The sequence below is a fragment of the Lepidochelys olivacea genome, assembly GCF_965140295.1.
Source record: "Lepidochelys olivacea isolate rLepOli2 genome assembly, chromosome: 5".
Lineage (NCBI taxonomy): Eukaryota > Metazoa > Chordata > Testudines > Cheloniidae > Lepidochelys > Lepidochelys olivacea.
Genome location: NC_140415.1, coordinates 90212384 through 90234063, shown reverse-complemented (window position 1 = coordinate 90234063; position 21680 = coordinate 90212384). Strand labels below are relative to the sequence as shown.

Here is a 21680-nt window from a genome sequence, read left to right as displayed (position 1 = left end):
CAATTTGGAATGGGCAAATCTACTGTTGGGGCTGCTGTGATGCAAGTAGCCCACGCAATCAAAGATCTGCTGATATCAAGGGTAGTGACCCTGGGAAATGTGCAGGTCATAGTGGATGGCTTTGCTGCAATGGGATTCCCTAACTGTGGTGGGGCCATAGACGGAACCCATATCCCTATCTTGGCACCGGAGCACCAAGCCGCTGAGTACATAAACCACAAGGGGTACTTTTCGATTAGTGCTGGAAGCTCTGGTGGATCACAAGGGACGTTTCACCAACATCAACGTGGGATGGCCGGGAAAGGTACATGACGCTCGCATCTTCAGGAACTCTGGTCTGTTTCAAAAGCTGCAGGAAGGGACTTTATTCCCAGACCAGAAAATAACTGTTGGGGACGTTGAAATGCCTATATGTATCCTTGGGGACCCAGCCTACCCCTTAATGCCATGGCTCATGAAGCTATACACAGGCAGCCTGGACAGTAGTCAGGAGCTGTTCAACTACAGGCTGAGCAAGTGCAGAATGGTGGTAGAATGTGCATTTGGACGTTTAAAGGCGCGCTGGCGCAGTTTAGTGACTCGCTTAGACCTCAGCGAAACCAATATTCCCACTGTTATTACTGCTTGCTGTGTGCTCCACAATATCTGTGAGAGTAAGGGGGAGACGTTTATGGCGGGGTGGGAGGTTGAGGCAAATTGCCTGGCTGCTGGTTACGCGCAGCCAGACACCAGGGTGGTTAGAAGAGCACAGGAGGGCGCGGTACGCATCAGAGAAGCTTTGAAAACCAGTTTCATGACTGGCAGGCTACGGTGTGAAAGTTCTCTTTGTTTCTCCTTGATGAAACCCCCCGCCCCTTGGTTCACTCTACTTCCCTGTAAGCTAACCATCCGCCCCTCCTCCCTTCAATCACCGCTTGCAGAGGCAATAAAGTCATTGTTGCTTCACATTCATGCATTCTTTATTCATTCATCACACAAATAGGGGGATGACTACCAAGGTAGCCCAGGAGGGGTGGTGGAGGAGGGAAGGAAAATGCCACACAGCACTTTAAGCACAGCACTTTAAAAGTTTACAACTTTAAAATTTATTGAATGACAGCCTTCTTTTTTTTTGGACAATCCTCTGTGGTGGAGTGGCTGGTTGGCCGGAGGCCCCCCCACCGCATTCTTGGGTGTCTGGGTGTGGAGGCTATGGAATTGGGGAGGAGGGCGGTTGGTTACACAGGGGTTGTAGTGGCAGTCTGTGCTCCAGCTGCCTTTGCTGCAGCTCAACCATACACTGGAGCATACTGGTTTGGTCCTCCAGCAGCCTCAGCATTGAATCCTGCCTCCTCTCATCATGCTGCCGCCACATTTGAGCTTCAGCCCTCTCTTCAGCCCGCCACTTACTCTCTTCAGCCGGCCACCTCTCCTCCCGGTCATTTTGTGCTTTCCTGCACTCTGACATTATTTGCCTCTACGCATTCGTCTGTGCTCTGTCAGTGTGGGAGGACAGCATGAGCTCGGAGAACATTTCATTGCGAGTGTGTTTTTTTTTCTTTCTAAGCTTCACTAGCCTTTGGGAAGGAGAAGATCCTGTGATCATTGAAACACATGCAACTGGTGGAGGAAAAAAAAGGGACAGCGGTATTTAAAAAGACACATTTTATAAAACAGTGGCTACACTCTTTCAGGGTAAACCTTGCTGTTAACATTACATACATAGCACATGTGCTTTCGTTACAAGGTCGCATTTTGCCTCCCCCCACCGCGTGGCTACCCCCTCAACCTTCTCCCCTCCCTGTGGCTAACAGCGGGGAACATTTCTGTTTAGCCACAGGCAAACAGCCCAGCAGGAATGGGCTCCTCTGACTGTCCCCTGAAGAAAAGCACTCTATTTCAACCAGGTGACTATGAATTATATCTCACTCTCCTGAGGATAACATAGAGAGATAAAGAACGGATGTTGTTTGAACGCCAGCAAACATACACTGCAATGCTTTGTTGTACAATGATTCCCGAGTACGTGTTACTGGTCTGGAGTGGTAAAGTGTCCTACCATGAAGGACGCAATAAGGTTGCCCTCCCCAGAAATCTTTTGCAAAGGCTTTGGGAGTACATCCAGGAGAACCGCGAATGCCAGGGCAAAGTAATCCTTTCACATGCTTGCTTTTAAACCATGTATAGTATTTTAAAAGGTACACTCACCGGAGGTCCCTTCTCCGCCAGCTGGGTCCAGGAGGCAGCCTTGGGTGGGTTTGGGGGGTACTGGCTCCAGGTCCAGGGTGAGAAACAGTTCCTGGCTGTCGGGAAAACCGGTTTCTCCGCTTGCTTGCTGTGAGGTATCTACAACCTCATCATCATCATCATCTTCTTCGTCCCCAAAACCTGCTTCCGTATTGCCTCCATCTCCATTGAAGGAGTCAAACAACACGGCTGGGGTAGTGGTGGCTGAACCCCCTAAAATGGCATGCAGCTCATCATAGAAGCGGCATGTTTGGGGCTCTGACCCGGAGCGGCCGTTCGCCTCTCTGGTTTTCTGGTAGGCTTGCCTCAGCTCCTTCAGTTTCACGCAGCATTGCTTCGGGTCCCTGTTATGGCCTCTGTCCTTCATGCCCTGGGAGATTTTGACAAAGTCAAAGTTTTTTTGACAAAGTCAGTTTTTGGCATTTCGAAAACTGGAACGGAGTTCTGATAGCACGGATTCCTCTCCCCAAACAGCGATCAGATCCCGTACCTCCCGTTTGGTCCATGCTGGAGCTCTTTTGCGATGCTGGGACTCCATCATGGTCACCTCTGCTGATGAGCTCTGCATGGTCACCTGCAGCTTGCCACGCTGGCCAAACAGGAAATGAGATTCAAAAGTTTGCGGTTCTTTTCCTGTCTACCTGGCCAGTGCATCTGAGTTGAGAGTGCTGTCCAGAGCGGTCACAATGGAGAACTCTGGGATAGCTTCCGGAGGCCAATACCGTCGAATTGTGTCCACAGTACCCCAAATTCGAGCCGGCAAGGCCGATTTAAGCGCTAATCCACTTGTCGGGGTGGAGTAAGGAAATGCATTTTAAGAGCCCTTTAAGTCGAAATAAAGGGCTTCATCGTGTGGACGGGTGCAGGTGTACATCGATTTAATGCTGCTAAATTCGACCTAAAGTCCTAGTGTAGACCAGGGCTAAGGGCACAGAATTTTTCACAGCCTTCAGTGATGTAGCTAGGTTGATCTAAGTTTTAGGTAGGACCAGGCCTTAATATCAGTGCCTGCCTCAGTCTGCCGAGTCTGTCCTCCTGAGCTTTCCTGTTTAGAGTGGACTGGTCTGTCCCGGAGGCTCAGGTTGTCTTGGCCTTCCCCCAGCAAACCTGAAATGCTTCTCACACATGATTGAAGCATCTTATTTTCTTCTGTTTAACTTCAAAATCCACTACTATCGTTTAAAAAAAACAAAAACAAAAACAAAAAAACCCCTGCTTTCTCTTGTACCTGTGCATTATACTGCATTAAATTTGATCAAAACTCCCAGTAGCCTTGTTGCCTCCAGGACTCGTGATCTTTAGCCCCAAATGTAAATTGATCCTGTTCATATCTGCGCAACATGTGAGCCATACAAAGTCTCAGTGTTTTTAAACCCCTGTTACAGAGGGTATGTTTCATCAGCTCCAGATAAATCAGAATAGCAGTTGCTTGAGCTCTGTGTGACTGTAATTAACTTCTATTACTTTTGAGTATTAGTTTGGGGTTTGGGTTTTTTTGCTTTTTATTATTTTATTTGCTTCAGCAAAACAAATACAAAATAAAAAGTAAAGCTACATTTTCCATAATATACTACAGAGTAAGTATAGCTTATAACTTTATTTGTAACTTTAATAACTATGACCTAGTAACCACCTTCAATGTCTTCATAAATTTCCAATTTTTCAACATACGTGGCCAGACAAGTAGATCCTGTCTCCTAGATTTTTATTAACTTACTTTCTTGGATTAGAAAACTGCTAGTCATGATGAGGGGGATTTTTCAAAGGCACAACTGACTAATAGGCATGTAACTGCCAATGAAAATATTTGAAAATCTCCCTCAAAATGTCTTATTTCCTCCATTTTTTCTGTAAATTACTGTACATATGCTGATTGTAAAAAATAATCCTTCAGGACAACTCGGCGGGTAGTAGTAAAAATCACTGATCTTGGATTTGCTCCTTTTTGGATTTCTGCCTAGTCATGTTACCAGAATAATTTATCTTGAAAATGGTCATGTCAAAGAATTTGTACATCCAGTTGAAGAAATAAAAAGACATACTTATACAGTATTTTCAATTGGATATGGCAGACTTCTTATCCTCCTTTAGTAAACTGTTATATATTTTTAATGTGCACTTTTAACAGCTGCCATGTTCCACCATAGGGGTGGCTGCATTTCCTTGTTAGTGAAGTGATTGCTATATGTAAAGTTTGTAAAGTGCTTTGGGATGAAAGTCCGCTATTTAAAGCCTTTTTATGATAATACTAATTCTGATTAATAATTGTATTACAGTAGTATCTAGGGACCTCATCTTAGATTGGGGCCTCATTCTGTTGGGGCAAGTACACATTAATAGATCATCCCTAGTTTGAGGCTTTTACAGTCTAAATTGATAGAAAAAGGGTAGGTAAAAGGAAGTATTACCTCCATTTTATAGAAGGGGAACCTAGTATATGGAGATTGTGACTTTCCCAAGATCTCACAGGAATTCTGTGGCAGAGCTGAGAAGTGAACCCAAGTCCCAGTCTAGTACCTTAGCCACAAGACCACCCATCGTCTTTTCTTTTGTCCCAGTTCAGGAAATCATTTAAGCACGAAACTTAAATGACTTCATAACAATGGGATTTAAACATGTGGTAAGTGTCCTCTCTGAATAGGGATGCTTTTCTGAATTGATTTCAGAGTGGTAGCCTTGTTAGTCTGTATCAGCAAAAACAACGAGAAGTCCTTGTGGCACCTTAGGGCTTGTCTACATTACCCGGTGGATCAACAGGCTGCAATCGATCCAGTGGGGGTTAATTTATCGCGTCTAGTCTAGACGTGATAAATCGACCGCCGAGCGCTCTCCCATTGATTCCAGTACTCCACCAGGGCAAGAGGCACAAGCGGAGTCGATGGGAGAGCATCAGCCGTCTACTTACTGTAGTGTAGACACCGTAGCTGAAGTTGCGTAACTTAGATCGATTTCCCTCCCCTCCCCCGCAGTGTAGACCAAGCCTTAGAGATTAACAAATGTATTTGGGCATAAGTTTTCGAGGGCTAAAACCCACTTCATCAGATGCATCGAATTGAGGGTTCTATAAATATCATGGTGTATGTGCTTCCTCTAAGATGTGGTTTGTGCTGCAGTAATCTATGTGTAATATGTTGCTAATATGTTCTAAAACTAGTGGAGACAAGGCATGTTCTACTTTAACATGTGCTATCTGGATTAATTGAAATGTGGGGGGAGCCCAAATCAAAAGGATCAGCCACGGTAGTAACGTTTAAAAATAGGCAGCATTAGAGTTTCAGTACAATCTGAGCAACTTCTTAGCTTCATTTTTTCCCTAGATTAGTATGGTGGCTGAACAGTGTCATAAACTCATTTCAAAGACAGTGTTTTGAAATGTCCTGCTGCTGGCTCTGAACTCAGAGAAAGCTAAACTAAGACATAGGCACTGTAAAGCTGCTGCACATGAAATGTCATTATTTTGCATTGATTTTTACAAGAAAATCTTACCCTTATAGTATGGCTGTTCTCTAAAAGCTGCTGTAAAATTGTCATTATGGGGTTCTGTGTTTATTGTCTGTTAATGAAAACCAGATCAAATATACTCTATTTACAAGTAAGAGGTTTTTTTTCCCTAACTCAGTTTAGAATCTAAAAGTCAGTTTGTACTCTTTCTGACTTTTGCAACAGCGGTAATAAAGATTCTGCAGTTGGAATGTTGTCAGTAATTCTGATGATGATGCATGAGATATAACAGTATCCAGCTCACTTTCTTCGAATGCTGTGTTGATTCTGCAGTGTTAACAAGATTGAGGAAAAAAGTAAAAATTTTAATTTAATCTGTAAAAATAAAGACAATAGATTTGACCCATAATATATATATGGAAGGCAAATCTGTTGAATTAGAAGGTACCAATTTTACAGTCACTTTTCTGATCACAACTATATACTTGGCTATCTTCTTAGAAACAGAAAAAAGGCCAATGTTGGGCATGAAATGAAATCAATATGTAAAATTAGAAATAACATAATAGGGAACCTTCAGCCTTCCCAATTAACCAGCCTGAAATTCAAGTTAATAATTGTATACAGTGTAATTTCTTTAATAAACTGTATTGCTTCCCACTTATTTCAATGTTCTGAATTTATCTGTCTCAGAATAGTATTTATTATTTAATTTTTCATAATAAAACACTTGTACTATATTGCATCCTAAATTTCTACATAATGCAACAATATAGGATCATGTGGGTGTACATAATTGCAAACAATAGCTCTGATTATTGTGGATTATCCAAACCACAGGAGTTGAAGGTGAGGTCTGAATGCTGGAATCACGTTAGCACCAGTGACAGACAGAAAGGGCATGCTGAGTCTAAGGGACCTAACAGTTAAATGCTCTAAACCCAAAAGATGTGAACAAATAGCCAGGGACCTTTAAAAGCTGGTCAAATCTGGTTTTAAATAATTAACCTAAATGTAGAATGCTACCTTGTACAAATGTAGTGCCTATGTTTAATGTACTCTTGGTTATCTGTAAAAAAAAATCAATTTCCGTAATGATCGGACATGAAGAATTGTAATTTCTTGAAAGTTCAGGCTGGCTAAGTGGAAATGCTTTTGTTTGACTGCTGTGATTATTTGAACCACATGATCTGAGCAAAAAATATCTGTTCATAGCACAGTCTGTTGTCTTATAAGTTAAAAGAAAATTTTAGTACAGGTAAGCAATACTTCTATTGATTTGGGGGGATATCTTTGCCTGTGCCTGAGTTCATCCCTCTCCTTAATACTGCTAAACCACTCTGCCTTGGGGTGAATTTATCCCTGAACTTTTGAAGAAAAGTTGTTTTTTTTTTTGCTGTGGAATGTACCAGATTGCTCTCACTAGCATGTATTATCAAAACATTTTCTTGGGAGTGGATGGCCGTGGATTCCCACCACAAAAGGCTTCATCCCCTTTCACCATCCTGTGCAAATAACTAAAGCATTGCAGACAAGCTTTCAAATAGTATGGCATGAAACAGAAATACATCTATACTTCTTTAATTTCATCCACCTTGCTCCCTTTTTCCCTAGTTCCTTCCCATTAATTTCTAGAGATGATTCGCATGCTGTGATATCCCAGGTATTTGGGAATACCCTAGCTACTGAAAGACACAAAGTGACAAATCTGAGGAAGGATTCTCTTATGGGTAAGGCATTAGGAGATCTGGGTTCAATTCCTGGCTCTACCATAGACTTCCTATGTGACGGTGAGGACGTTAGTCAGGATCAGCTTGTGAACCTCCTATTCATATTGTTGAACGGTTACATATGAGTAGTTCATTGACTTCCCCTTTGGGACAGAATCTGCCACCTTTAGTCACAGTGAACAGTACTTTATTCATCAAATAGTCACACTGATTTCAGTGGGACTTTCTGCACAATAACATGTTATGCATTGTGAGTAAGGGTGGCAGAATCTCATCTGGATTTTCAGAGTATGCGTGTCTCAGTTCCGCCTATGAGAAATGGTGATAATAATACTTTCTTACCTCACAGGGGTGTTGTGAGAGTAAATTCATAAATACTTGGGAGCAGCAGCACCAACTTTCTAATGTGCTGGGGGGTGCGCGACACCCTGGCTCTGCCCCAGGCCCCGCTCCCACTCCACCCCTTCCCCCAAACCTGTGCCCCTTCCCCCCCACCGTGCCCTGCCCCCACTCCACCCCTTAAACCCTACCCTGCCCTGTCTCTTCCTGCTCCATTTCACCCTCTTCCCCAAGCACGCCCTGCCCTCTCCCCTCCCCCCAAGCCCTTCCTGCACACCGCAGAACAGCTGATCTGCAGTGGGCAGGAGGCCCTGGGAGAGATAGGGAGGTTATGATCAGCGAATGGTAGGGGGGAGGAGAGCTGGCTGCCAGTGGGTGCTCAGCACCCACCATTTTTTTCCTCCTATGCTCGGGAGTCATTTTTTGCCTCCTATGCTTGGGAGGCACTGAGATGTGATGGTGCGCAGCTGAAGTCATGTAAGCCAGAAATTCTGAAAGCAAAGTCTTTCCTCTTACATTTTCTTTGGTTTGTTGCATCTAACTCAAGAAGTAACCTACATGTCTGGAAAAGTGCTACAGTTATAAACAGTAGCATCAACAACTAAAGCCTTTGGGCATTCCAAGATTTCTTTTTCTTTTTAACTTGGCTAGTTACCTAAATATTTATGAGCAGTCAAGGTGTTTCCCTTATGTTGCAAAGCAGTTAAGATATAGACTGTGAATAATGGCTCCTTGGGTCTATTCCAGTCTCTGCCTCTGACTTTTAATGTCGAGGAGTGACCCCTAGTTCTTGTATTAAGTGGAGGAGTAGCACTTTTTCTCTACACCATTCATGATTTTATAAACCTCTATCATATCTCCCCACTGAATAGTCCCATTCTTTTTAATCTCTTTTTGTATGGAAGCTGTTCCATACCTCTGATCATTTTTGTTTGCATTCTCTGTATTACCAATTTTAATATATCTTTTTTGAGATGAGGTGAACTGCATGCAGTATTCAAGGGTGGGCATACCATGGATTTAAATAGTGGCATTATGTTTTTTTCTGTTTTATTATCTATTCTTTTCCTGGTGGTTCCTAACCTTCTGCTAGCTTTTTTGACTGCCATTGCACATTGAGTGGATGTTTTCAGAGAAATGTCCATGATGAGTTTCTTAAGTGATAACAGGTAATTTAGACCCCATCATTTTGTATGTATAATCGGGATTACATGCATTACTTTGCATTTATCAACATTGAATTTCATCTGCCATTTTGTTGCCTAATCACCAACTTTAGTGAGATCCCTGTGTAACTCTTCGCAGTCAGCTTTGGGCTTAACTATTTTAAGTAATTTTGTATCGTTTGCAAACTTTGCTGCCTCACTGCTTTACCTCTTTTCCTAGATAATTTATGAATATGTTGTGCAGTACTGGTTCCAGTATAGATTTTTGGGAGAGCCTGCTATTTACCTCTCTTAGTTGTGAAAATTGACCATTTATTCTTACCCTCTGTTGCCTATCTTTTAACCAGTTACTGATCCATGAGATGATCTTCCCACTTATCCCATGACTGCTTACTTTGCTTAAGAACCTTTGGTGAGGGACCTTTTCAGAGGCTTTCTGAAAGTCCAAGTACAAGTGGATCACCTTTGTCCACTTGCTTGTTGGCACTCTCAAAGAATTTGAGTAGATTGGTGAGGCCAGTCTACAAAGGCCATGTCAATTCTTCCCCAACGTATCATGTTTATCTATGTATGTAATCATTCTGTGCTATATTATAGTTTCTATTTCCCTGGGACTGAAGTTAGGCTTACTGGCCTGAAATTGCTTGGATCACCTCTGGAGCCTTTTTTGAAAATTGACGTTACATTAGCTACCCTCCAGTCATCTGGTACAGAGGTTGATTTAAGCAATGAGTTACATACTACAGTTAGTAGTTCTGCAATTTCACATTTGAGTTCCTTCAGAACTCTTGGGTGAATACCATTTAGTCCTGGTGACTTTTATTACTATTTAATTTAACGGTGTGTTCCAAAACCACCTCTATCGTACCTCAAATAGGGACAATTCCTCAGATTTGTCATCTGAAAAAAATGGCTGAGGTGAGGGGATTTCCCCCACATCTTCTGCAATGATGACTGAGGCAAAGAATTCATTTAGCTTCTCTGCAATGGTCTTCACTTCCTTCCCTGAGTGTTTGACAGATTTCATGCTTCTGATATATGTAAAAAAAAAATTTGCTGTTCATTTTTTTTTGTCTTTAGCTAGTTGCTCTTAAAATTCTTTCTTGGCCTGTCTTATTGTACTGTTACACTTGACTTGCCAGAGTTTATGCTCCTTTCTATTTTCCTCGCTAGGATTTTATTTCCAGTTTTTAAATTATGTCTTTTTGCCTCTAACTGCCTCTTTTATTATGCTTTTTAGCCACAGTGGTGTCTTACTGGGTTTTTTTATTTGGGGTATACATTTAGTTTATTATGGTGTTTTGAAATAGTCTCTATGCAGCTCACAGGTATTTCACCCTTGTGAAGTGTATCTTTTAATTTCCATTTAACTAGCTTCCTCATTTTTGTGTTGGTCCTCGGTTTCAACTTAAATGCTACTGTGATGGGTTTCTTTAGCATTTTTTTCCCCCTACAAGGATGTTAAATTTAATTACATTATGGTTGCTATGACTGTGTGGCTCTGCTATATTCACCTCTTGGACCAGATCTTATGCTCAGTATAAGACTAAATCAAGATTGCCTCACCCTTGTGGGTTCCAGGACAAGCAGTCTGATAACTTTTCTGTGTCTCAGTTTTCCTAACTAGGTGTAACAATATGTATCTGTGTCATAGAAATGTGGAGAAAATTAATGGCCTCTGCTCCTCTCCAGGAACAGTCTGTACCTCCTTCTTGCCACCCAGCCCACTGCTGAGGTGGTGAATCCACCCTCGGTCCCCCAAGAAGAAGCATGCTGGATGCCTGGCATAACATCATTCATGAGCACCCGAAATCCCTCACTGGGGAACTCCCCAACCCAGCATGCAAGAGGGGAACGATGAGCCCAGTTCAGTCCCTCTAGCCCAGCCTGTGTTTGGCCCCCAAACTCCATGCAGGAGATGTCCCAGTTTTCACAGTTCTCCCCTCTTGTCAGGGGAAGGGGAAGGGCAAGGGCAAGAAGACATGTCCACAGGCAGTAATGTTTGCCCTTTTCTCGGGAAATTTGACCAGGTTTTTTGTTCATTTTCTCTTTTTACAAACCATTTTAGCTCTGTGTTCGATGTATGTCTGTAAATAAAATTTATTGTTCACTTCACTGGCATAGTCAATGTGATATTTCTCACATGTTTGGGATGGGTCAGCAGGATTCACAGCATGCCTGTGATTTCTGTAAATGTGTGGTGTCAAAGAAATGCATTGAATCCTGTCCTTTCCATCCCTTCCCCCCACATCTGTGAATTTCCTAGTGTGAAACAAACAAAACAAACATACAAAAAAACCCAAATCAGGCTTCATGAACTAAGCTGTGAAATAACTGTTGCTGCCCAAAGCACCAGAATGCTTTGTTAATTACTTAATTGACAATACAGAGAAAGGGAACAAAAGGAAATTAACAGTGAAGATACTTAACATTGAATGATGGCTTTCCTGATCTACTCCTCCCCTACTCCAACCAAAGGGTCACCACTTGCAAAGGGAGTACTAATGCATAGTAGCTAATAGGTGCTGTGAGCAATGGTGTGAGAAAACACTGTGAAGAAAGTATGTGTGAAGGCGCTCCAAAAATCTTTCAGAATTGTTGTTACATTACTTTAACAATGCTTAAGTGCTGCCCATAAAGAATCCTGAACAAGGTTAACATATAAAAAAATTTGCTCAGTGATATCAGTAAAGTGCATATACGCACAGTCATTGCAGTGCAAAACCATGGCAAAGGTGTTAACCCTGAGGGCCCTCACTCAAATGTCTTCTTTCAGTTTGGGCATGTCTACACTGGCAAAGTTACAGTGCCACTCAGAGAGTGCTGAAGGAAAACCACTGTTGTGTGTTCACACTGACAGCTGGCTGCGCAATAGCATGTTCACACTTGCAGTGCTATTTGGAGCGGTGCACTCTGGGCTGCTATCCCACAGAGTACCTCTTTCTCTCTTGCCACTAAGACATGTGGGAAGGCGGAAGGGGACGCGGGGCATCCTGGGTCCTGTCCCAGTACCCTGTGATGCATTGGTTCTCATTCCAGCAATCCCTGTGCTTCCATCCACATTTGGCTCCATCTTTCAACTGTTTGTGTACTGCATGTCCTGCCTCTTCCTGGCTGGTGGAATCGATCCAGAGCTGTTGACAAGAATGATGCTCGCATTGACCAACGCGTCACAAGTGGCAATGGAGTTATTCCTTAAACTACAAAGGCAAGAGGCGTGCGACATTGATCTCACCACATCTAGTAGCTATGACACGAGATTACTTGGGCATTCACAGAGGTGCTGACCACAGTGGAACATTGCTTTTGGGCTTGGGAAACAAGCACTGAGTGGTGAGATCACATTGTGATGCACGTCTGGAATGACGAGCACTGGCTGCAGAACTTTTGCATGAGGAAAGCCACATTCATGGGACTGTGTAATGAGCTCGTACCAACCCCTGTGGCACAAGGACATGAGAATGAGAGCTGCCAGGTTGCTGGAGAAGCGTGTGGCGATTGTGATCCTGCGAGACCCCACTTACCCCTTAATGCCGTGGCTCATGAAGCCATACACGGGGCAACTTGACAGCAGCAAGGAGCAGTTCAACAACAGGCTGAGCAAGTACAGAATGACTGTGGAGTATGCATTCGGCTGTTTGAAAGCCCGCTGGCGATGCCTGTATGGGAAGCTGGACATGGCTGATGGCAATATTCCTATTCTTATAGCCGTGTGCTGTACGCTCCATAATATTTGTGAAGGGAAGGGTGAAAGCTTCACTCAGGGCTGGACTGCAGAGGCTCAGCACCTGGAGGCTGAGTTTGAACAGCCGGAGACCAGAGCTATTGGAGGGGCACAGTGCGGGGCCATAAGGATCAGGGATGCTTTGAGGCAGCAATTTGAAGCTGAAAGCCACTAATATTTGTTGCTATGCTCGGGATTGCAGTGCTTGTAATGCTAGGAGGTAAATGGTGCACGTGATGCAAGAAGGGGCCTTAACATAATTTTATGTTACTTTGCAGTGCTCTATTTGCTTTCACTTAATAGAGTAAAGAATAAACACAATTATTTTATTGAAAGATAACAACCAGAGGAGAGAGTCAAATGAAAAAAATCATCAACAGGGAGGAGGGAATGGAAGGAATGTGGAAATGGAAGGTCTCAAGAGGAGGAGGGGTCCCGGGATGACTACAGATTTGTGTATGTCCAGGGATCATACCCAACCTTCTCCTTTGGAGTACGATGCAGCGGGTGCTGTACTTCAGTAGAGCCAAACTGAAGATGGATGGGTGTTGAGTGCAGTGAGTAGTGGGAGTCCACACTGCTGGACTGTGAGGAGTGGAATGCTGCAGGTAGAGAGTGGAGCCAAGAGGTTGATAAGAGTGTGTTGGTGGTGTGTGGGGGAGCGCATGGGAAAGAGTTTTGTGACAGTGGCTGCAGGGGAGGGCGGGCGTGGAGCTGCTCGGTTTGAAGAGCTTGTATCGCCTGGAGCATGTCCGCTTGGTGTTCCATAATGTTTAAGAGCTGCTCTGTGGCTTCTTTCTGGTGTGCCGAATTCTCCTTTCGATACCTCTTCTTGCTGTCCCGCCACTCCTTCAGTTCCTTTTTCTTGGTGGCACAGTGCATCATAACATCACACATAAAGTCCACATAAAAACCTCAGAATTCTGTCCAAAGGCATGTCCCTGCATATCTTGCTGAGTCATAAGGCGTGTCTGCCTTCTCTCAATGGGTCAGTTGTATAGCTGATAGTCCTTAATGGGCCATCAAGCAGGCTAGGCAGAGCTGACACCAACTTGTCTGGGATGTCACCAAGAAGCATATCATAAGATTGAAATACAGACAGTATAGAGCCAATATTCTTAACTTTAACTTCAAAAATGATACACACATATAGATAGCATAATCATAACCAGCAAACCATAACCTTATCTTAGACACCTCATATGACCCCCTTTATGTAGGATTTGGTGCCACTACAGGACCTTGGTTGCAACAATGATCTATCTGGTCTCAGTTCAAGTCAGTAACGTCACAGTAGGCATCATAATTCCTTCTGCTGGAGCGCAGCTGGGACTGGACAGCCTCCTCTTCCCAAATGCCAATGAGGTCCAGCAGCTCGGCAGAGCTCCAAGCAGGGGATTGCCTGGTGCATGGAGCAGGCATGGCCACCTGGAAAGATGCGCTGAGACCATACATGCATCACTGAGCAAACAGAAAGGCGACTTTCAAATTTGCAAAGGAATGTATGGGGTGGGGCTGAAGGTTGGTTACCTGAGGGCAGGGCAGTAGAGTTCAAACTGATGGCCAGAGAGGTGAGAACAGGCATTGTGGGACACTTCCCAGTGGCCAATCACAGTGCTGTAATCACCACGGTGTCTACACTAGCAGCGCAGCACTGTAGCCACAGTGCAGAAAGCTCTACGCCTCTCGTAGAGGTGGTTTTTTTAGCGCACTATATCTGCACAGTTTCTGCGCACTAAGTGGCTTGGCAGTGTGTACACCTCAGGAGTTACAGCATTCAAAGCTGCTTTACTGCGCACAAACTTGCCAGTGTAGGCGGGGCCTAAGGCTCTGTCTACACTACGCACCTTTTAGTGACACAGCTGTGCTGCTACAGCCGTGCTGCTAAAATGTGCACAGAGTAGCCACTCCTTTTTGACAGGAAAGAGCTCTCTTGCCGAAAAAAAATAATTCCACCCCCAATGAGAAGCGGTAGCTTTGTCAGCAGGAGAGTTCTCCCGCCGACAAAGCACGGTTCACACCAGTGGTTTTGATCGGTAAAACTTATGTAATTCATGTGTGTGTTTTTTTCACATCTCTGAACAACAAAAGTTTGACCGACAAAAGTCCAGTGTAGAGAAAGCTTTAGACCAGGTGTGAGGACCAACCTCTGTTGATGAGAGAGACAAGCTTTCGAGCTACATAGAGCTCTTCCTCAAGTTTAGGAAAAAGAATGAGGAGTACTTGTGACACCTTAGAGACTAACAAATTTATTTGAGCATAAGCTTTTGTGGGCTAAAGCCCACTTCATCAGACGTATGCAGTGGAAAATACACTAGGAAAATGTATATACATACAGAGAACATGAAAAAATGGGGGTGGCCATACCAACTCTAACGAGACTCATCGATTAAGGTGGTCTAATATCAGCAGGAGAAAAAAAACTTTTGTAGTGATAATCAGGTTGGCCCATTTCAAACAGTTGACAAGAAGATGTGAGTAACAGTAGGGGAAAAATTAGCATGGGGAAATAGTTTTTAGTTTGTGTAATGACTCATCCACTCCCAGTCTTTATTCAAGCCTAATTTAATGGTGTCCAGTTTACAAATTAATTCCATTTCTGCAGTTTCTCGTTGGAGTCTGTTTTTGAAGTTTTTTTGTTGAATAATTGCGACTTTTAGGTCAGTAATTGAGTGACCAGGGCGGTTGAAGTGTTCTCCGACTGGTTTTTGAATGTTATAATTCTTGACATCTGATTTGTGTCCATTTATTCTTTTGCATAGAGACTGTCCGGTTTGGCCAATGTACATGGCAAAGGGGCATTGCTGGCACATGATGGCATATATCACATTGGTAGATGTGCAGGTGAACAAGCCTCTGATAGTGTGGCTGATGTGATTAGGTCCTATGATAGTGTCCCTTGAATAGATATGTGGACAGAGTTGGCAATGGGCTTTGTTGCAAGGATAGGTTCCTGGGTTAGTGTTTTTGTTGTGTGGTGTGTGGTTGCTGGTGAGTATTTGCTTCAGATTGGGGGGCTGTCTGTAAGCGAGGACTGGTCTGTCTCCCAAGATCTGTCAGAGTGAGGGATCGTCTTTCAGGATAGGATGTAGATTCTTGATGATGCACTGGAGAGGTTTTAGTTGGGGCTGAAGGTGACGGCTAGTGGCATTCTGTTACTTTCTTTGTTGGGCCTGTCCTGTAGTACGTGACTTCTGGGTACTCTTCTCGCTCTGTCAAGCTGTTTCTTTACTTCAGCAGGTGGGTATTACTTCATCTGTGAGCTGTAGCTCACGAAAGCTTATGCTCAAATAAATTTGTTAGTCTCTAAGGTGCCACAAGTACTCCTTTTCTTTTTGCAAATACAGACTAACACGGCTGTTACTCTGAAACCTACTTATGCTACACTATCTGTTGACCTTGTATTTAGCCTGCAAATGCACAAAGGTGCGCTCCACTCTCATTCTGCAGCTATTCAGTCTGTAGTTTAATTCACTTTTTCTTGGGATAGTGATGTCAGCATATGGCTTTATGAGGGGCAGGTATGCAAAACTGTATGTAACCACATCGCTTCTGGGAAATAAAGCCCATTCTTCTCCACTGTGGTACAATCCCGACCTCCTTAGTATCCTGGCATCATGAACTTTTTCTATGTGTTCAATGTTGGTGTTCATGAATCCATCCCTGTGGTCTACTAAGCCTTGAAGAACAAGTGAATACTAACCTTTGTGGATCACATATTCACTGGTCCCTTTTGGTGAACAAAGTATTGGGATGTGTGTTTCATTGATGGTTCCGGCACAGTTCGGAAACCCCATCCTCTGAGATCCCACTATAATTTCAGAGACTTTGGTTATGGCAACTCCCTGTGGGTAGATCACGGTACTGATGGTATGTCAAACCTGTACGATCATCACCCCAACAGTTGACTTCCCATCCAAGAACTGGTTTGCAACCAACAACCAGGTTGCCAGTTACTGCCGTAGGCGCTGACTCCATGGGTGCTCTGGAGCTGGAGCACCCATGGGGAAAAATTGGTGGGTGCTCTGCACACACTTGGCAGCTCCCCGACCCAGCTCACCGCCGCGTCCTCCCCTGAGCATGCCTTCCCCACTTCTCCTCCCAGTGCTTGCCACCGCAAAACAGCTGTTTTGCGGCGTAACAAGCTGTGGGAGGGAGGGGGAGGAGAGGGAACGCGGTGCGCTCAGGGGAGGAGGCAGGGAGGGGATGGAGTTGGGGCGGGAACTGTGGAGAAGGGGTTGGAATGGGAGTGGGGCAAGGGTGGAGTTGGGGCAGGGCCAGGGGTGGGGCAGGGGCGCGAGCACCCACCGGCGCCAGGAGAAGTTGGAGCCTGTGGTTGTTGCCAGCTTCCAAAGGGCAATAGCCACCCACTTTTGCACTTTCTGAAAATGAGTGGTCTGGAGCTGGAGGGTTGGTGCAAGATGCTCGCACAATTCCGTGAAGGTCTGCTTCCTCATTCAGATGTTCTGTAGCAAATGGTCTTCATCCCAGGTTTCCAAGATTATGTGGTCCCACCACACCATGCTAGTTCTCTAGGACTAGAAGCAGCACTCCCCACATGGGCATACTGTTGTAATCCCAGCATTCAACATGTGTTCCATGTTACCCCAGTGGATTTTTATTTACCCCTTTGATCAGCCATCTTAGGCATCTCAAATTTTTCTGGGCCCATTCTGTCCAACATCTGGTACTGGACTGCATGAACATTTGTCCTACAAGCTGAAGCAGAATCATACCATCAGGGATTTGCTCCATGTCTTCAGTGAAGTTTGGCAGAAGGGAGAGATGATCAGAAGTTGCCGTCGACAAATGTGGCATACAGTACCAGCTACATGTAGCAAGGCAGTTCCCAGAGTGTCTCCTGTGACAGAAAGGACTGTGGGATATTGTCCTTGAAATAGTAGCACTACCATCACATACTGAAAATGGGCAGTGTGGGTATGAGTATATTCCTGTGCACGGTGTACAGCTATGACTAGCACAGCATATGTGGATGCTCAGTATGGGTACCAGGGTACGTGTGCTAGCAATACATGGACAAGTATCCAGGGAAGCATGCAAGCGTACATGTAACTTAGGATGCAAATTTAGGGCCTCATCATACAAATACTTACGTACTTGAGTAACTCAGTCCCACTGAGTTCAAATGTAACAGATTGTTTCCTTTCTTAGCAGTTATGGTTTCAGAGTGCATTGTGAGTTTACCCATAAATGTTATGAGGGAAAGAAACAGGTGTAGAAAAGCTGACATCCAAATATATATACTTACCAACTTTAAGGAGGATTTAAGTCCGGCAGTACATTTTAAAGTCCGTACATCTAAGGCAGTTCAGACTTCATGTCAGTTTTAACTCTGGCATTTTTTCCTTTCATTTTGATTGCTGCCTCAGTAAAATACTGATTTTGACAATCTCCAGTTAATTTTGCTCCCTTTGTTTCTTTCTCAGAAAAGAGAAACAGAAAAGCCACACAAACAGAACCACAGAGCACCTGCTCATGCTTATGTGTTTCATAAATGCAGCTTAGCTTCTTGTACTTTTTCTGTCAGCTTTCATAGTCACTGAATTAATCATTTTAGTTTGAAAAACATAGAATCAGATCTGTCTTAATTTGCAAGTGTCATCTCTGGTAATGTTAATTAAAAAGAACAAGAACTGGATTATAAACTACTGCTTAGTCTACAAGGTTTTTATTCTATTTTTACATGTTTTTCTCTGGAAAATATACATATTTGTGTATGTATGTTCCATGAAACAAGTTTAATTTTATTTTAAAGGTACGGACTATCGGTTGAAAATATCATCGGGGCCTGGCTTGACACTTCTGGAATACCAAAGGTAAATGCAAAGTATCTTTTCTCAATAGATTTCAGACAATGACTGTTTGTTCAAATCTCTGCCTCTACAATCACAGGTATGACACAAAATAAATCTCTGTTTTGATGACATCTGCTCTGCATGCCTTTATACTGTATAGAATGGGACTCACCTTTTTGTTAGTTACAGTTTTATCCATTGCAAACAAGCTGCCAAAAGAAAAATCTTTGAAACCTTATTTTATTATTAAACATTGTGATCATTGGAAAGTGTGCTTTCCAATATGAAATTATCTGTACTTTGATATTTCATGAATGTTGAGTATGATCACAGATCTTCCCAATCTGTTACATGAATTATGTGTGTTATAGAGAAGTCCCACCTCTGCTCTAGTTAAGGTTGAGCATTACTTCTCTTGAAAGGTTGACTATTGTAAGTTCTCTAAAATCTGCACGATTATTCAGATTGAATTTGCTGTGTCTCTTGAGGGTGATTGGTTGTGTTAGTGGTCCAAATTTGTGGTCATTTGAGCCAGGGTCTCCTGAGAGTCAGCTTAAAAAAAATTTTACAAAATCACCTGGTTCTTCTAACTCTTTTTGTGCACACCTCAGGCTCAACCTCTGGCTCTGATTTTTCCCAAACTGACCTCAGTTGCTTGGGATATATCTAAACTAGTTCATGGTACCCACTGTCCCCTTGGGGAAGCAATATTGAAAAAGGTTTTAAGGGTAAAGTTTGTAACTCCAGGTCAGCACATGCCAAACTGAAGTGCCTACAAAAAGTGAAATGCATGTGTACAGCAAGATTAGGGCTCTCTGGAAGCCAGAAGGTTTGCAGGCAATGTGGTATCTCAGTAATTAGGCGGTTCAGGGTGACTATCACTGCTCATTGAACATGAGCTGCACCCATGCACCATGAATTTGAGCACTACCATTGGCAGCTTTGAGAGAATGTATTATGTATGTTCCCTGCCCTTTTGCCTGCATTCTGCAGGGGTGCATTTTGTAAGTTTTACCCTGAAACCAAGACATTTTAAAGTACTCTAAAATCCACATGCAGATTCTGATTTTACTTTAGAAGTATTGTCAAGGAAATCAGCATTAATTAAATAGAGGGAAGATGAAGGACTATAGTAATCAATTAGGGTAATGTAATCATAACTCATACTCTTCATGGGTTTCCTGAACAATGGAACTGAGTGTGATCAAAAGAAAGCGAATTGTTGGCTCATTTGTTCAAGGTGTTTCTGATAGACAGGTCCCCTAACATGAGCTGCTCATAACATTTTCAGATTCTTATCACCTTTTTGGTCCTGACATTTGGAATATTGGGTGTGATGGTGATTTTGGAGCAGTGGGGAGGGGGAGGAATGCGGGGGTGCTAGAGCAGTGCAGGAGGTGTGAGGGTTGGGAAGGTATAGGATGGTGGCTTTGCCTCTCTGCTAACCTTCATCCTTAGGGCTGTGCTCTGCCATAGCTACTGAGCTGCCAACACACACCCTAAACAATTACTCTTATTAATGCAAGAGATCATCTAAACACTGTTTTTGAAAACCCAGTTCAATGACCAGAGTTCTGCTGAAGAAAAATGTAGTTTTGCTTTGGTTCCTCAATTATTAAGGATTTTTGCTCTCTAGGAACTCAGAAACATGACACCAGAACTATAAGAAGAAAAAATTGGGCACCTTCCCCTTCAGAAGGGAAGTAGAACCATCTGTGCCCTCCTCCGCCTCCCTCTCTCCCCTACAAATACCCCCTACCTACATAGTTCCTCCCTGTTGCATCTCCACAAGGCTGAGGAAGGGGACTTGGGGGCTCCCCTTTCCTTCACTGCTCCCTGATCAATGAAAGAACCCGGAACTCCCTCCCTTCCCCATAGCTGACTTCAACAGTGGGGAAAGGGCTCCAGGCTCACCCCTCTCTTTGACGCAGCTGTTCCTAGGGGGAAAGGATGGTTGCAGAGCAGCACAGGAGTATGAGGGGAAGAAAGGAAGGAAGATCAGAGTTGCGCAGTGTGGGATCTAGGAAGGCTTCAGCTCTTCCCCTAAACTCTAGATCTCTATTACCCGCCCCCCCAGCATTTCTCTCCCTGTTTCATTATATGTTCCCACAGTGCTGAGGCCATGATGGGAAAAGTGATGAAGCAAGTTCAGTGCATGGCATGCTGAGAGTGAGTGGAGAGCTGAGAACAGACACGCTACATCGGGGGGGGGGCAAACATTTTTGACCTGAGAGCCTCATTGGGTTTCTGAAATTGTATGGAGGGCTGGTTAGGGGAGGCTGTGCCTCCCCAAACAACCAGGCATGGCCCGGCCCCCGCCCCCCCCCGGTGACCCCAGCCACATCCACCCCTGCTGCTCTCTGTCCGCTGACCGCCCCCGGACTCCCTGCCCCATCCAACCTCCCCTCTCCTTCCTGACTGCCCCCCGGGACCCCTGCCTCATCCAACAACCCTTCTCTCTGACCGTGCCCGGACCCACCGCCCCTAACTGCCCCCCAGCACCCCATCCAACCCCCCTCTCCTTCCTGACTGCGCCCCGGGACCCCTGCCCCATCCACTCCCCCCCCGCTCCCTATTACCTGACTCCCCCCACCACCTCCCACCCAACCCCTCCTTTCCTTCCTGACTGCCCCTCTGGGACCCATGCTCCCATTCAACTCCCCTGTTCCCTGCCCTGACTTCACCGACCCCTATCCACACCCCTGGCCACCCCCCAAACTCCCTTGCCCTCTATCCAACCCCCGCCCCCGCTCCCTGCCCCCTTACCATGCTGCCTGGAGCACCGGTAGCTGGTGGCGCGGCTGCACCAGGACAGGCAGCCATGCCGTGCAGCACTGAGCACCAGGTCAGGCCGTGGCTCTGCAGCTGTGCTGCCCTAGGAGCTCACAGCCCCGCTGCGCAGAGCATTGTGCCAGCAGTGCAGTGAGCTGAAACTCTGGGGGAGGGGAAACAGCAGGGGAGGGGCCGGGGGCAAGCTTCCCAGGCCAGGAGCTCAGGGGCCGGGTAGGATGGTCCCGCGGGCCGGATGTGGCCCGCCAGCCATAGTTTGCCCACCTCTGCGCTAGATCCATGGCACAGGCATACAATGAAGACACTGGGGTGAGGAATGGAATGGGGAAGTTAGATGCCTGGCACTGTATGCAGCACTGAAATCATATTTGGGAGTTGAGAACATGCTCAGGGCATGCACCAAGCATACTGTGCTGAAACCAAATGAGGAGTTGAGAACAGGCCTAAT

At 44.6% G+C, this 21680-nt stretch overlaps 1 protein-coding gene across 1 annotated transcript in view; it reads left to right on the top strand.

Moving 5' to 3' along the window:
- The window catches only part of AOPEP (aminopeptidase O (putative)), a 391354-nt gene that overhangs the window by 236958 nt on the left and 132716 nt on the right, over positions 1-21680 (top strand). The window contains exon 17 of the mRNA XM_084629083.1: positions 18403-18463. Within this exon, the coding sequence (XP_084485209.1) occupies positions 18403-18463 (61 nt within the window). The remainder of the gene's footprint in view (positions 1-18402; positions 18464-21680) is intronic.